The 16,455-nt window shown below is 22.7% G+C and overlaps 1 protein-coding gene across 2 annotated transcripts; it reads right to left on the bottom strand.

The window, feature by feature from the left end:
- Positions 1 to 180: 180 nt before the first annotated feature.
- Positions 181 to 16,434, bottom strand: LOC122854272 (hypoxia-inducible factor 1-alpha). 2 transcript variants are annotated; one of them, XM_044154760.1, is made up of 13 exons: positions 11,853 to 12,505; positions 11,403 to 11,590; positions 11,175 to 11,326; positions 10,914 to 11,099; positions 10,569 to 10,849; positions 10,399 to 10,505; positions 9,580 to 9,727; positions 4,214 to 4,511; positions 3,933 to 4,140; positions 3,272 to 3,860; positions 3,028 to 3,188; positions 2,494 to 2,957; positions 181 to 1,244 (listed from the first exon to the last, which is right to left on the bottom strand). In XM_044154760.1, the coding sequence occupies exons 1-13, from the start codon at positions 12,497 to 12,499 to the stop codon at positions 975 to 977; spliced, it is 3,699 nt and encodes a 1,232-aa protein (XP_044010695.1). In that variant the 5' UTR covers positions 12,500 to 12,505; the 3' UTR covers positions 181 to 974. The 2 variants fall into 2 exon arrangements, with proteins under 2 accessions (XP_044010695.1, XP_044010696.1); XM_044154761.1 differs by lacking the exon at positions 11,853 to 12,505 and adding an exon at positions 15,691 to 16,434 and having other exon boundaries at positions 437 to 1,244.
- Positions 16,435 to 16,455: the final 21 nt, after the last annotated feature.

Genomic DNA, 16,455 nt, shown 5'->3' with positions numbered 1-16,455 from the left:
TTTTTATTGTTTTATTTTATTTTCATTTATATAAAATATTACAACGTAGGTAAAATATATTTCATTTGATGATTCTATGATGTAACTGATGATTTAGAAATAAAATTATTAACAGTAATGAAAATAATTGACAATTTTTCATCTAATTTATTATTATTTTATTAATTAAAATGCAATAGGTATATATAATTTTTTTTTTATTATTGGTTTTTTCTTTCATTATTTATACATTGATAATAATATTTGATTAGAATTTGCATACAGTAGTTTTGAAAAATTGATTTTTAAATAAATTTATAACAATTTTGTGAGAAAAAAATTAAATATATATCTTGATTTGTCAATTTGGCACTAAAATAATTTTATAAATCAATTTTTTCTCATGTAAATGCACAATATGATAGATACATTACAAAAAAAAAACATAAAAAAAATATAATTGAGAAATATTAGACTTCGAACATGCGCTTTGATCCATTGACGTACATAAATTTATCAATTTTAAACCAAGATAATAATAAACTTATACATTAATTAATTATAAAAATTAAATCTAATAATTTTCATTTTAAAAACTCAAATTATATCTATTATATTTATATAAATTTATCATTAAAAAATTATTCATAATATAAATCAACAAAAATAAAAAGCAACATTTTACAAACGTTTTTTTTTCTTTTTTTTTTTTCTACAAGCTGCATATTATTTAAAAAATATTATTAATATTATTAGATTAATTTTATTTTCACAATATATTGTTTATAATAAATTTTAATGAATATCTTGTTTGGTGATTAGTTTAATTTAAAAAGAAAAAAATTAAATTGACAATTTTCGTCTCATGATAAAATAATTAATATAGTACATTTTATATATTTATTAACTCTATTTGATTTTGTTAAAAAAAAATTGGTTATTGGTTGATTAGTAAGGCCCCATTGTTGATGAATAAATGATGATTATTTTTAATTTTATTGACCGAGGACTTGCAAGAGTTCTGAGCCTGGAGATAATGGTTCAGTGTTGATGTTGTAATTAAAATCATCATCATCGATAAATGGAGAATTATTGATGAGTAATGATGATGTTAAATCTTCGATATTCTTGATACATTGTGAATCTTGATTTATTATCATGTTTGATAAATATGGACTTGATAATGGTGCATCTTGATCGACAAATGGATCATCTGTTGATATTTTCAGTGGTGAATAATTTCTCGGCAATTCAACACAGGTTTTCTGTTGAAAATAAAATTAAAAAAACTATTATAATTCTTTTATTATTAATAAATTAAATGTTAATAATTTTTTTATGAAAAAATAAATTAAATCAATGAAGGAAATAAAGCTCTACTGCGTTTCGAAATTCTGAGGATACGAAATATAAAGGGTAGGAAATTCTATTAACTATATTGTGGGTTTTTTTTTTTTTTTTATTCTTCCAACAACGTGGGAGTATTTTTATTATAACTACAAATTGAATTGTCTTTTTAAAATTTATTTTTACATCTAAATGTAATGTGTATTTTTAAAATGAAATTTATCCAAAAAAAAAAAAAAACAAATTTATGTTATCAAATAAATAATTTAAAATATAAAATGATAAATAAAAATTGATAGCTTTATATAGATAAAATATAGAAAAAAAATATATTTATATAAAAAAATAAAAAGGATAATAGGGAAGGACATTGAAACGCAGCAGACGAAAAATCCCAGTATGTATTAATCCACATGTATTTAATAAATTCATATCATCATTTTTTTTTTTTCTGTCAATTCAACAATTTTCATATATACTTTTAAGAAATATTTACACAACATGACTTTTTCTAGAGAGCGAGTTAAATAATTTTCATCTTTCATTGTAATTTATTATGACAATTTAATAATACCGTTGTTATTATTGAATTTTCAAAGACAACATGATCAACAAATTAATCTCTTCTTGTTCTTTTTTTTTCTCACACGAATTAACTCTCTACTAAAATTTTTTTTAATTAAACCAACTTTCGTACAACAACGTATTTACCATTTAGCTTACAAACGAGTGATAAAATTCATTAATTAATTATTAATTATTATTACTACACGGAAAAGGCCGTTAATCTAACGAACAATAACTACCAGTTACAATGGACGGCCTGACAAAAGAAAGAAAAAAAAAAAAACTTAATATATATATTTTTTTTATCAATACAAAGTTACCTATCACTCTGTTATTTTTTTTGTATAATTATTTATTGCTAAAACGCGATCGTCAGCACATTAATATTACTAATTTAATTAAATTATTTTAATAAATTTTCATCATTAAAAATATTGAGTAAAAATTTGATAATATTTTATCATTTGGCAGTTTAAAAAATAAAAGAAAAATAATTAACATCTTAATATTAATAATAGTAATTAAATTAAATCACTTTATTGTGATTGTTTTTTTTACAATTGGTTTTGGTTTGACAAGACAAACATAGCCCGCACTCACATCGCAACCGGAAACAAGTAGGTTCATGAGTACACTATTTGACTGTCTTTTGGCATCATCATGTTGATATTTAATGCCACCAGCATCATCACCACCACCACCACCGCCATCATCATCATCTTCTTTTTCTTCTTGACGATTATTTCTTTCATTTCTTTTATCAATTGGTGTTTTAATTGTTATTCTTTCATGACATTGTTCCATTAATTGTTCCAAAAGCATTTTATTACCTCCCATTCTTAATTCATCATCATTGTTATTTATTTTATCATCATTTAGTATTGTTAATCTATCAATTTGTCCATTTGTCGTTGTTGTTGCAGTTAATATCGTTGGCATATTTATTGAATAAATATCATTTGAAACTATTGGTGATGGCTGCTTTGTTGTATCTTGATAACGAATTCTTTTTTTATCACTTTCATTTGTTGACAACATTGTTCCATGATTACGTTTATTTGTACCTATAATTAATCATAAATACAAATTAATTTTAATAAACAAAAATTTAATAATATAAATTTATTCCATTACCTTTTTTACAATTTTGTCCAAGTACTTGAACTGGATCAACAATATAATTTTCAATAGTACGTTTATCAATATCATCACTAGTACCTTTCAGCAATTTAGCTAAACTTGATTCATTAAATTTTTTAGTATCATCAACATCAACATCATCATCATTGTTATCCCTAAATAAAAAAAGATAATAGACATTAAAATATATTTTTTAAATTGAAAATAAAATAATATTAATAATATTTCAATGACAAACCATTTAGATTTTTTTTCTGATGTTTGTGTTGGACCCCACATGACCATATCATCACTTATGAGTAATTGTAATGCTTCATCTTGATCAGACATTGGTATATATGGTGCACGTAATGCAAGTTCCTCATCAGCAATAACATCATTAATACTTAACATTAACATATCATCATCAGATATACCAGAACCAATACCATTACTATTATCATCATGGCTATATAATGAATCAATACTATGTTGTTCTGGACTTTTATCAATTATTGGTGTTAATAAATCATCTGAATTACTTAAACAACAATTTGTACTTGAATCATTATCAGCATAAAAAAATGGATCACCATCAACAATTGTTGTTGCTGTTGTTGTTGTTGTTGTATTATTATTTGTATTTTTTATATTATCATCATTTATTAAATCAACATCGTCATTTAATTCTGGTGGTAATGATGGACTTAATAATGGACAATAAACTTCATTACCAAGTATAAATTCATCAAGCATATCTGATATAAATGGTGTGTCTTCAAGTGGTACACATACATCACCAGGTGTTGGTGCTAAATGTGTTAAATCTTCTGGTTCATCTTTCAACACTATTTTATTACAATAAAAAAATATATTATTATTATAATTAAATGTAATTTAAAGTATTTTTTGTTACTTACTTGTTAAACCTGGTTGATCCTCACTAAATGTAAGAAAACCTTTGCTCATGTCCTCAGTACGAGGTGCAAATATACTTGCTGTTGTTGTTTGTGGTCTACCTGATAATGGATTATCCTGACAAAAAATATTTCTAGTAACAGCTTGTGGTCTATTACCACCACTACGATTACGTAAAATTGTTGTATCGTAATCAGCAACTAATTTATCCTGTAATAATTATTAAAATTAGTTAAATTTTCTTTTTAAAAAAAATCTTATTTATTATGCTTTTAACACGTGCCTGATTTTGACAATTTGATGAACGTTTATTATCTTTTTTATCATCAACATTTGTTGTTGTTGTTATTGTTGTTGTATTATCATTAGACAATTTTTTATCTGGTACACGATCTTTAAATATTGATGCTGTTACAGAACATGGTCTAGTTATTCTTTTTTCACTTATTATTTTTGGATTTATATTTTCAATATTTGTATCTTCAATATTATTATTATTTTCATTTGATGTTATTAATTGTTTGTCATTTGTTGCTTCCAATTGACGTATACTATAAATTTCATCCTTGCACTCGACACCACTGTAAATAAAATAAATAATATAAACAAAATAATTTATATATATTATTTAATTAAAAATTTTATATATTTAATAATTGTTGTTGATTATTGCAACTTGTTATCGCATAAATATTTTTTTTTTTATTTTGTTTATTTTTGTATCTTGTAATATGGCTGGGTGTTATATGCATTACGAGTACATACGCAGTTGATGGTCATGCCAATAGATTGACTGCATTTGAGCAAGTGATCGATTTGTTTTTTAAATTCAAATTGGCTATTGCATTCAATAGATAATACATATATATTTTCATTCTTAATCAACATGCATTTATTAAAAGCTTATTGTATAACTTGTTTAGATTTTTTTTATTATTGTTGTTATTATTATTATTTAACATTTCATAATGAGATTATAGTCTAATTTAAATTATATTTTTTTGTCACAAATGCACTTTGATATGGTTTATCAAATATTCAAGTGTGTGTGTTTTTTTTTAATTTAAATTCTAGAAAAATCTGTAGAATTAAGTTGATTAAAAATTATTAAAATTATTAAATGTTTTCTTTAATATAAAATGAAGTGATTGACCTCTTTTTATATAATTTTTTTTTTTTTTTTGCAACAAGATAAGTCATGTTAAAATCATACGATAACTTTAAAAGAAAAAATAATTTTTTAAAAATAGAATTTTATCATTATAAAGACATTAGAATAAATAATAATATATTTTTTTTTTTGTTTAAGATTTGGTGATGTTGGATGATGTTGATGATGATGATGGTCTCATGAGGTTGATGATGTTGTTAGGGCAAGGTAAATATGTAACGAGTTATTCTAAAAATAATATGACGGCCACAAAAGTCACTCATTTTATTCTTCACATTTAATACTTAAAATATATTGCGCAATAAAACACGTGTGTTATGTTTGTTGTAAAATAATAATTTTGAAAATTTATATCAAATAATATTTAAACAAATTAATAATAATTATTTATACAATCGAAATTTATGTAAAATCGAAATCGAAATCGAAATTTACATGAAAGATTTTTAGAAATAAATAAAATGACACACACACACTGTTTTATAATTTTTTTTTAAATTTCAAAAATATTATATCAAAGAAATTCAAGTCACGCGCTGATTGCTTATATATTTATGTATAAATAAAGCCACATTTTTATACCATTAATTTAATCTTGTTATTTTTTCATTTCTCGATGATTTTTGATAAGTATTTTTTGAGAATTAAATTTATATCAAATTAATTATATTTTTTGTCAGATAAATAAAGAATAGAAAAATTTAAATAATCGTTATACAACAATTGTTATATTATTTTTATATTGTCGCTTGTTAAATTCTGGCCCAACGTGTTTCTTCTTGGCCTTGTGTCAAACTGTGTTGTCTTATCTTCGAAACAAGACTGACAAAAAAAATTTTTTTATATGAAAAAAATATATATAAAAATCAAGTCTGATAATATTATTTCTTAAAAATTATTTAAAGAGTCATGATTTAAATATTTTATGTGTATTTAAAAAACAAATTATTTTTCTATGTCTCTGAAGAAAAAAATAAAAAAAAATTGCACAATTATTTTCACACTTTATTCATTCCTCTGTGTTTTATTTTTATCTTTGTAAATATATAACTATTTGATACTGTTTTATTGAAAAAAAATATTAAAATTCAACACAATAATTTCATATATTTTTTAAAACTACACAAAAACTTGATAAATAATGAATTTAATTTTTAAAATCAATTACTCGTTAATTAATCGAATGAATAAGAAAAAAAACAATTAAAACTTTGTGACACTATCATCTTCAAGATGCTGAAATGACTAGAAATTGTTTTTTTTATTGTCTCATGATTGTTTTAAAAATTCTACGCCTCCACAAAATATCTCATATAATTTTAAACTCAATGATAAATTTTTGTCTATTTTTTTCCTCTTATACTGTCAAAATTTATTTATTTCTCTATTAAATACACAAATAATATTTAAAAAACAACTGACAATAAATCTTGATAATACTTAGTGTTAAAAAAAAATACCTTATTTTTTTTTTTCACACAAATACATCATTGTTAAATTGATAGATAATTTTATTCAAAGTTAGTCTCTCTCGGCTGATTGCTTACGTAAGTCGCGTGATTCGCATCAGTGTGTTATACTACCAGAAAAATAACATCTTGATGATTGAAAAAAATAAAAAATAAAAAATAAAAAACTATTTTATACATACAATATTTAACTATAATTATTATAAATATTTAAATTTTATTTTTAAACTTTTTTTTTGGCAGTAGCTAATTATCATCAACTATTTTACAATTATATATTTAGAATTTTCATAAAAAAAAAATTTAAAAACACTTGTTGATTAATATCCACAATATTATTATCTTTTTAACTAATTAATTTTTCTAAATTCAAAATTTTTATTTATTTATTTACTTATTTAAAATTCAAATCGAAAATCGAATCATTTTTCTTTTGATATATGCAGATGTTTAAATCAATCATCACTGAGTTAATTGTTATTAAAAAAATAATTGATATATTAAAATAATTTCTGATGTTATTGAATTTGAAATTAAAATTTTTTTTTTTAATGATAATTAAACGAAACGATCGCGTACCAACGCGGGCACGCACTGTCGCGTCAACTCGTATGTTCAAGTGTGAGAAGCTCTACTCTCTTTCAATGTCTCTATTTATTTGTCTCTCTCCCTCTCTCTCTCTATTGATGATTTTAATACTCTTAACTCTTCCTCGTCATTCTCTTTTCATATATTTGATGAATTGCAATGTTTAATTGCACATTTATCATTTTAAATATGTTTGATAACATCACAAGTATTATCCACTTGTTAACACCAGTATTATCAAACAATTTTTTCATTTTTATTTATTATTTTTCTCAAAAACTAGACATAACATTTGTTTGTATTTAATACAACATTGTCAGGATAGTAGTGGTAATAATTTTTAATTTCTTTTGACATTTTTATTAACTTGTTTAAAGCCATGTTGTTATTTGTCTCATGATGATTTTTCATATCCTCTGTCAAATCCATTTCCCCTCTGCTTATTTTTTCATCAATTTAATCAATAATCCACAAATATTATTACACAATGTAATAAATAATTAAATATTTTATTTTTTAAATAATAAAATCATCATTACTCCATAATATATTATTTTCTTTTTATTTATTTGTACAACAATGTATATTTTTTTATTCGAGTGGTGTAACAGTAGGACTAGTTGAGTAACTGGTTGTCCTCCGGAAGTATCACTGTGGTGATATTTAAATTTAATTTTTTTTTTTTTTCGTTACGTTTAAGTTACAGAAAAAAATAGCTATATTGTTCATGAAAATATATGAAAATAAGTTGAATCCATCAACAAGTAAAGAAAGACAATTGGAAACTTGATATTTTTTTTTTTTTTGAAATAATTTTTTAAAAAAAGTTAAAAAGATAACTGATATACTTATTAAAATGAAAATAAAAAAATCTTTTTATTCACTAAACTTGTTTAACTTTTTAATAAAAAAAAAAATTTTAAACAAAAAAAATTATTAGTTTATTTATTTAATTTATAAGATTATGTTTTAATTTTTGTTTTTTTTTTTGGAGGAATATAATTTGATGTTTTCCCTTTTAAGGGTGAAACTTTCCCTTTCATATTTGATACTGTTTTCTCGAGGTCGAGGTCGTACGCACTTGCTCGCATTCCAGGGGATATCGACCCGGGGGCGAGGCGCACCACGTGTGGCTGTTAAATAGGCGGGCGGTGGTCTTCCGGACGGTGCGTGAGTCGTTATTGGAAATGCGCGCTAGACATCAGGGCATTTTATAAATTATTATTAATTATTAAAATTTTATTTTATCATGTTTTTTTAATAAACATATCCCTTATCTGATTTACATAAATATTTTCATGTTTTTGTCGGTTATTAATTTGTAAAATCATGTCGCTTTTAACACACTAAATATATTTTTTTTAAAATGATTTTTACTATATTGATTATTACATTTTATTTTTGATAAAAAATATATAAATTTATTACTTTTAACTATTAGTTTTTTTTATTTTTTTAAATTGATAATCCGCTTATCGTTTGATAAGATTTACACACACGTTTGTTTGATGTGTTTAACGAAAAAAAAAAAGAAACAATTTACAAATTTATTCACCCGGAAATCTTTAGTTTTAAAAAAATAAAAATTATATCCTATGAATTTATTGGCATTAATCTCATTGACAATAATAATTTCGAAAAAAAAAAAAATATATAAATTAACTTCCTGGAGATTATTTTGTCTCTGACTGAATGATGTCACTTTGTAAATTTTAAAAACACTTGTCAATCGAAATTCGAAATTAAAAAAAATACTTTTTTAATGATGTTTAGTTATGATTGAAAATATTCAGGTTAAACTCACATGACCTCTTTAAACTAAAACATCAGCTGATTTAAAATTTGCCTATTAAAAATTATATTCTATTATTTTTTTTTTTAAATAATTAACCAATGCGCAAGTACAAACAAATGATGTCAAAAGAAAAAAATGTAAATAGCTCAAGTATGATTAAAATTACCTAGGAAAAAAAAAATAAATTTCGATTTTTTAAATAATTAATTAAACAAATAATAAATAATATAAGAAAAAGTATATATTTTTTTATCGATAATAGAAGAGACTGTGTGTAATCCACAGTGAATTGTACACGACTCGTTGGACACGTTGATAGAGCAAAAGCAAAAGCCCCTTTTGTATATGAAAATAAAAAAAAATCCCCTCTTTATCCAGAGAGTGAAATTCAACATCGGCGCATACGCTTTTCATGACGCAATTCAACGAAATTTCGCGGTATACTAGCATCATCCATTTCTCTCGAACAATCAATTTATAATATTATTATTATTGTAATATCACCCTAAAATATCATCATCCCCTGACACGAGTCAGTAAATTTTTATATATTTTATTTCGTTATTTATTGGTAAAATATTAATTGTCCATCAAAAGCAATTATTTTGAATTTATCAAGTACTTACCTCAGGATGTAATTGACACAAACAACTGACAAGGGTTTTTGTTGTTTTGTACATCGTATGAGTGTTGCCTGTGTAACAACCCAAACAAAACCACCAGTTTTATTCAAAAAACGATATGCCATTGTTTCACATTGTCCTTTGCTAAATACTGTAATAAAAAAAATTCAAAATTTATTATTATTTATTCAATTGATATTTATTTTTGATACAAAAATCAATAAATTTATTGAATGGAAATTTTTAAAATATTGTTTGAATAAAACAAAATAAATAAAAATTATTATGTTATTTTTTTTTTTCCTCTTTTTGAATTAAACATTTGATGTTTTGTAGATTGTAAAACAACAACAAGAGTACATATTATATCAAGTTTCATTATTGCAAATATTGTGATAGTAAATAAACTACATAGAAAAATTTAAAAAAAAAAAAATAAATAAATCGATAAGAGAAGTGAAAAAAAAAAGTTGATGCTTTTAAATTCAGAAAGAGCAAGATTACCGGAGCTACCAAAGACCTCATAAAACTTTTGATATTATCAAGAATAAAAGAGAAAAAAATAATAAAAAAATAAAATAAGTAGATGATAAGAATTTTATTTGAGACAATGTTTTAGGTGATTGCAATATTTAACTGGTATGTGGGACACTTTGATAGAAGCACAATTCCCCACACAAAAAAAAAAAAGGTATAAAATATAAATCCAAAAAGACAGCAGCAATAGGGAGAAAATAAAATAAAAAAAAAAAAAACTATCCATGTATTTTGAGGGAGTAAAATAAATAGTAGTATAAATAATAATTGTATTATCATGCTTACGTGATTTGAGGGATTTATCAAGGGCTGAATTATCAAGTGCATGATAAAATTCAAAGACTGATTTACCAACTAAATCATTATTACTCCAGCCAAGATATTCAGAGAGTCTATAAAAAAATAATTAATTAAATTTTATATATAATTACTATTATAATTTATAATTAATTTACCTTTCATCGACATAAGTAAATTTCATATTGAGATTATGTTTTGATAGAATAGTATCATGACCAAGTGGTACTTCAATATTACTTGGATGAGGAATTGGACATCCAACAACAACAAGACAAACACCAGTTGTTTGACGATTAACATTAACATTATCAGAACAATCTTGACTGTCTTCTGAACATGTAACTGAACCTGATGATTCAGAGCTTGGTAAATCTGTGGTATCATTTGATTGGGTAGCTTCTTTAATCATCATTGGACGTCCAATACAATGAATAACCTGTTAATTAAATTATAATTTAAATTAATATTATTTCAGCTTTCTTTTTAATTATATTTTTTACCTTGTATGAAGCACTTTTAAGATTAACTTTACGACCCTTGTTAGTCAATGTACATTTAAGACGTAAAAAAAAATTACAAGGAGGCTTTTCATTAATGTCACTGGTTTTTATTGATAGACATTCACGAATTTCAGCATGATCACATGGATGACTGTATTCAAATACACTTTGACCCATCAATTCAATCTGTAAAATTGTTTTATAATATTATTTTGTTATTTATAAAATTAATTTACATGATGATAATGATGATTAAATTACCTGTGATACACCCAAGTATTCAGTAACATTTTCCGACAGATAAACCATATCTCCATTGCTTGAAAGAACCAGCATAAAACCATTCAATGCATCAGGAAATAGTGAACTCATTTTGGAAACAGTATTTGTTTCAACAACTGGCTCAATTGCAGCTGAGAAATAAAAATATATATTTAAATTAATCATCAAATAAAATTGTTTAATTTTGAATTAATTTAAGATAATTACATTCATCAATAACACTTCGAACTTTTAGATATGCAATAGCAAGTCTCATGATACTGGCTTTGTCAAGATTTGCTGCTTGATCAGTTGATATTGGTAATGCAGCAGCAAGTTCACCAAAAATATCTGTTTCTTTACTTCTACGACATCTTGCTGCATCACGTGATTTTTCTTTTCTTTTTTCATTGCTCCTAAAACAAATAAAATTTAAAAAAAAAATAAATAAATACAAGAGGTAAAAAACAAGTTTTTTTATTATTTTTCTACAATCTTCAAAACAATGGTCCAGGGTTCAGACTTTATCGTCTCTTCTCTTCATGGACAAATAGTGTCGATATAAAAAAAAAATCAACTGACGTAGCAAAACAAATAAGAGAGATATTTTACCCTCTGACTTTTGTTTCTTTCTTTTATCTGAAAGACAAAGAGGCAAGAATAAAAAAAAAAACTCACAGATAATCTTCAAGACACTGTCGATCCTCGTCATCTTGAATAAGAGGACAATAATTTGGATAGCTACCACGATAATATTCAAATTCATTAAGTGTACCATCAATAAAATATGATGGAGTTTGATAAACATGATGATAATTTAATTTATCATTGTATGAATTATCAACGCTTGATGTATAAACAGGACAATTTGTTATTGGACAATTTAACCATTCTGTTTCACTACATGGATAATTTAAATATTTATTATTATTATTATTATCATCATCTTGACAATTAATAAAAGAAGATGAACAATTATTCCAACAATTATTTGTATTTTTAGTAACACATTGATATGGCAACGTGTTTGATCTTGCTGTTTGATGATTAAATGTACCACGAAATACACGATGATTTGTTGAATGTTGTCTTCTAGTTTGACAATATGAATCTGTTATTTTTTGTGATGATGATGATGATAGAAATACATTAGCTAAATCCTCAACATCAATTGTTGATTTATTTTCATTTGACCAAACACAAGCGTCACCTGTTTGATTCGTTGATAAATTATTTGAGTTATTCCAACATTGATTACGTGATGATGTTGGTGATGTAATATCTATCGTTTGTTGAGAACAATATTTATTGCTCATTAGTATCATTTTTATTTTTGTATTTTTAACTATTTAATTACATTACTGGATTAATTTTTTATTTTTTAATGGCACTTGATTAATTGAGACAACAGTAACAATGATGAATAATTTTTAATTTAGATTGTATTAAAGTCCAATTTTAAGGTGTAACAAGACACAAGATATTTATACAACTGTAACATTGAACATACTGGTCAATCAGCTTAATAATTTTTTTCAATCAACATACTCATATCAATTTTGATAACAACATTATTACAAATCTAATCTTGATTTGTTTCTTCCTATCTAAAACTCTTCTTTTTTTATTCAAACCATTTTACTATTTGTATCTTTTTTTTTTCTAAATAAATATATTATAAATTACTGGTCTTTATTATCTTAAATATTTTATAAACAATTGTACATTGTTATGCTAAATATTTATCAATATTAATTATTATTTTTCTTTGTAAAATAATTGATTAAAAAAAATTATTAATCTTGATTGGAAATTTTTCTCTTCAATATCAAATCAGACATTAAAAATTTAATGATTTTTTTTTTCATTTTTCAATCTGTTAATTAGTCTATTGATAAAAAAAGAAGATTTTAAATTAAAATTTAATATTTTTATGTATAAAAAAAATTATTAATTTATCTAGAAATAAAATTTTTAAAAATCGAAATAAAAAAAAAATGATTTTTAAATATCAAAAAAAAATTCAAGGATATTAAAATTTTATTTTTAAGATGTGGTCAATGACCAGATTTAACATGATAAACCGGTTCAGAATAATTTTAAAACCACTGGACTTTTAGTGGTGCATTTAAAAAACCTCCAGAATTTTTTTCCTTGCAAAATTAAAAAGAAGAAAAAAAAATATTTAAATGACTTTTAACATATTTTAATTTCATAGGAATAATAATTATTAAAACACATTTACATGTGATAAAAAAAAACGAGAAAATATGTACGTCAAACATGAAAAAGAAATAAAAAAAAAAAAAAGAGTTATCACGCAATCTATCAAGTATAAATTTATACAAACAAAACTATTTTACACACATGTTGAAGCCACATGATGAAAAATATTTCTATCCAAGATGACCAATGACCTCGTGTCTCAATTGTCCATTCAATCTAGTAAATTATTATTATTTCTTTGATATTATAAATGACGTTTTAAATAATATTGCAAATATTAAAAATAATATTATCATTATTTTAATAAAATTCTTAAACGTTAAAATTTTATTGAATAAATATCATTTGACAGTGATTAAGAGCAGTGATAAAAATTCATCATTATAAAAATATATTTATTATTTTAAAAAACAATTTTATTTATCATATGAGGAAAAATGAAAATTATATTTCAACAACAAACAACTATATATAGTTAATTTATTTTATTATTTTCTACAAGGACATAAAAATAGTATATCCAGTTTGTTAACAATAATAGCAAAAAAATAAATAAATAAATATATAAATAATCAAGGACATTGTTAATAAATTCAAATAATTAAAATATTTTTTTTTTTTTATTTAATTAATCATGCTCGTGATTGGGTGTGAATTGAAAACAGGAAAATATTTTAAATGCTTAAAATTATTTTATTAACTAGACTGATTTTTTTTATTGTTATTATATTTTTTTAGGTCAATTTTTATTGATGTAATATTAAATATTTATTCAGGCTATTAATTTTCATATTTTTTGTTTTAATTTTTTAATCAATTTTGGTGATTAGCATGTTAGTGTGACATAACGTGATGTATTTTTAAAATTTTAATTTTTATAAAAGAGACGAATTTTTTTTTTCATGATTATTTATCATCAAGAAAAAAAAGTTCACGGTTAAATATTTAGCATACAGAAATGCATGAGATTTTTTTAAATCATATCACAATTGCAAAATTTTGCATATAAAAAAATAACTGTGTATTTTTTTTATTTTTTTTATTTTTTTATGAAATTTAATACGCAAATCATGGTTCACGTGATTGAACTTGAATATTAAATATCCTGTAATCAAGAGTGTTAAATACTAGTTAATTTTTAAAGACATGATCATCACTATCATTATCTTTTTTTTTTTTTTTTTTTCATTATCATATTGAGGCAAAAATGAGATGAATAATCTGGGAAAATTAAATGATATAAATGGGCTGAGAGATGAAATAATTAAGTCGACAAAAAGGACTGTTGATTGTACTAAAAATAGTTGTAAAATTTAAAAAAAAATATGATAATTTGAATTATAAAAATAGTCGTCTATTAAACACACAAAAAAAAAACACGTTGATAAAATTTATTTAATTTTTTTTTGTTAATACAGAGTGTAGAATAAAACGTGAATAAAAAAAAAATAAAATTCCATTCTAAAAACATTAGACTTAAATCATTTGTCCTTGTTTTTATTTATTTAATTTTTTTTTTTTTTTTTTAAATAAAAAAAAGACAATAAAATTTAGCATTTATATTAAGAAAATTATTATTCTAATTTTAAATTATAAATTAATCATGAATTATTGATTGAATATGAAAAAAAAAATTTTTTTATGTAAATATTTTTTTAAACAACAATATAATGTTGAAATTGGATTTTGATTATTTAAAAAAAATAGAAAATTAGTTTAAAAACCAGTAGGTATATTTTTTCGTTTGATAAATTTTAAATTAAATATTTTAAAGTTTAAAAACAAGTTCTGGGAATTTAAAGAGACAAAAATAATTTAAAAAAAAAAAAAAATCATAATAATCATCGTCAAATAGACACGTTAAATCGTTATCATAAATTTAAAATTTATTCATGATAAAAATCCTTGAATAAACAATTTAAATATTGTTGAAAAATTATATTTTTTTTACAATGAAAAAAAATTAATTTTTGAGATAACAGCAAGTTTCTAACAGCGCCCTCGAAATTATAATTTTCCAGCATGGTTTCTTCACATTAATCAAATTATTATTAATAAAAAATAAAATAGAGCAATAATATGTTTAAAAAACAACCAACAATTAAAATAAAAAAATAAAAAATAACAATGTTTATCAACAATTTAAAAAACAACAACTCATTATCTATTTATATTTTTTTTTTTTCTTTTTTTCGTTCCAATTTTTTAATTTGTTTGTTTTTGTTATTTTTTTATAAATAAAAAAAATTATTTATATTATTATTAATTAGTAAATTAATGAAAAACAAACCTTCTTCTTTCCTTTGGTTTTTTCTTGCTTTCCATGACGAACAAAATGAAAATTTACTTAACAAAAAAAAAAGTCACCAAACTTTTCACCAACACTTGCGTATAAAAAAAAATATTTTACTCACAAAAAAAAAGAAAAACCTAAATATATTTAGTCCTTGTCTTTTATTTATTCTCTTTTTTTTTTTTTATATTGTCTCTATCTCTGCTCAACTCACAACAAATTAATTTTTTTTTCTCTTTTTTTTTCGTCTCTCACTGTTAATTTTGACTAAAAAGTCACGTAAAATCATGCAATATATTAATTAAACAAAACTTTAATTATAATTAAAAAATAATAAAAAAATTATCAATTGTTATTAAACACACATGAACATTATTATAACAAATTAATAGACAAATAAAAATTTATCTATTTTTTTTAACCATGCTTTTTTGGAGCAAGAGAAAAAAAATGTTAAAAAACGTCTGACGAATTGAGACACTGATGCTATTGGGGCTTGACCAATTCACTCTCAACTTTCACAAAAAAAATTTATTTATTATCATTATTAATATAACAATAATAACAAGATGAAAAATTGTATTAATTTGTTGGTATATTTGCGTATTATGGATGGCAACTAAAGCAAACTGAAGTTAATTTATTTTATATTTTTATTTGTGTGTATTCTCTTGATTCTCGAGCAACATCACCAAAAAATATTAAGAGGGGAATTAAAACTGGCTTCTGACAAACTCACATATACACTTTATTTTTTTTTTT

Source organism: Aphidius gifuensis, linkage group LG4 (assembly GCF_014905175.1).
Source record: "Aphidius gifuensis isolate YNYX2018 linkage group LG4, ASM1490517v1, whole genome shotgun sequence".
NCBI classification, from domain to species: domain Eukaryota; kingdom Metazoa; phylum Arthropoda; class Insecta; order Hymenoptera; family Braconidae; genus Aphidius; species Aphidius gifuensis.
The sequence above is the reverse complement of the archived record's forward strand: the minus strand, read 5'-3'. Positions and strand labels throughout refer to the sequence as shown.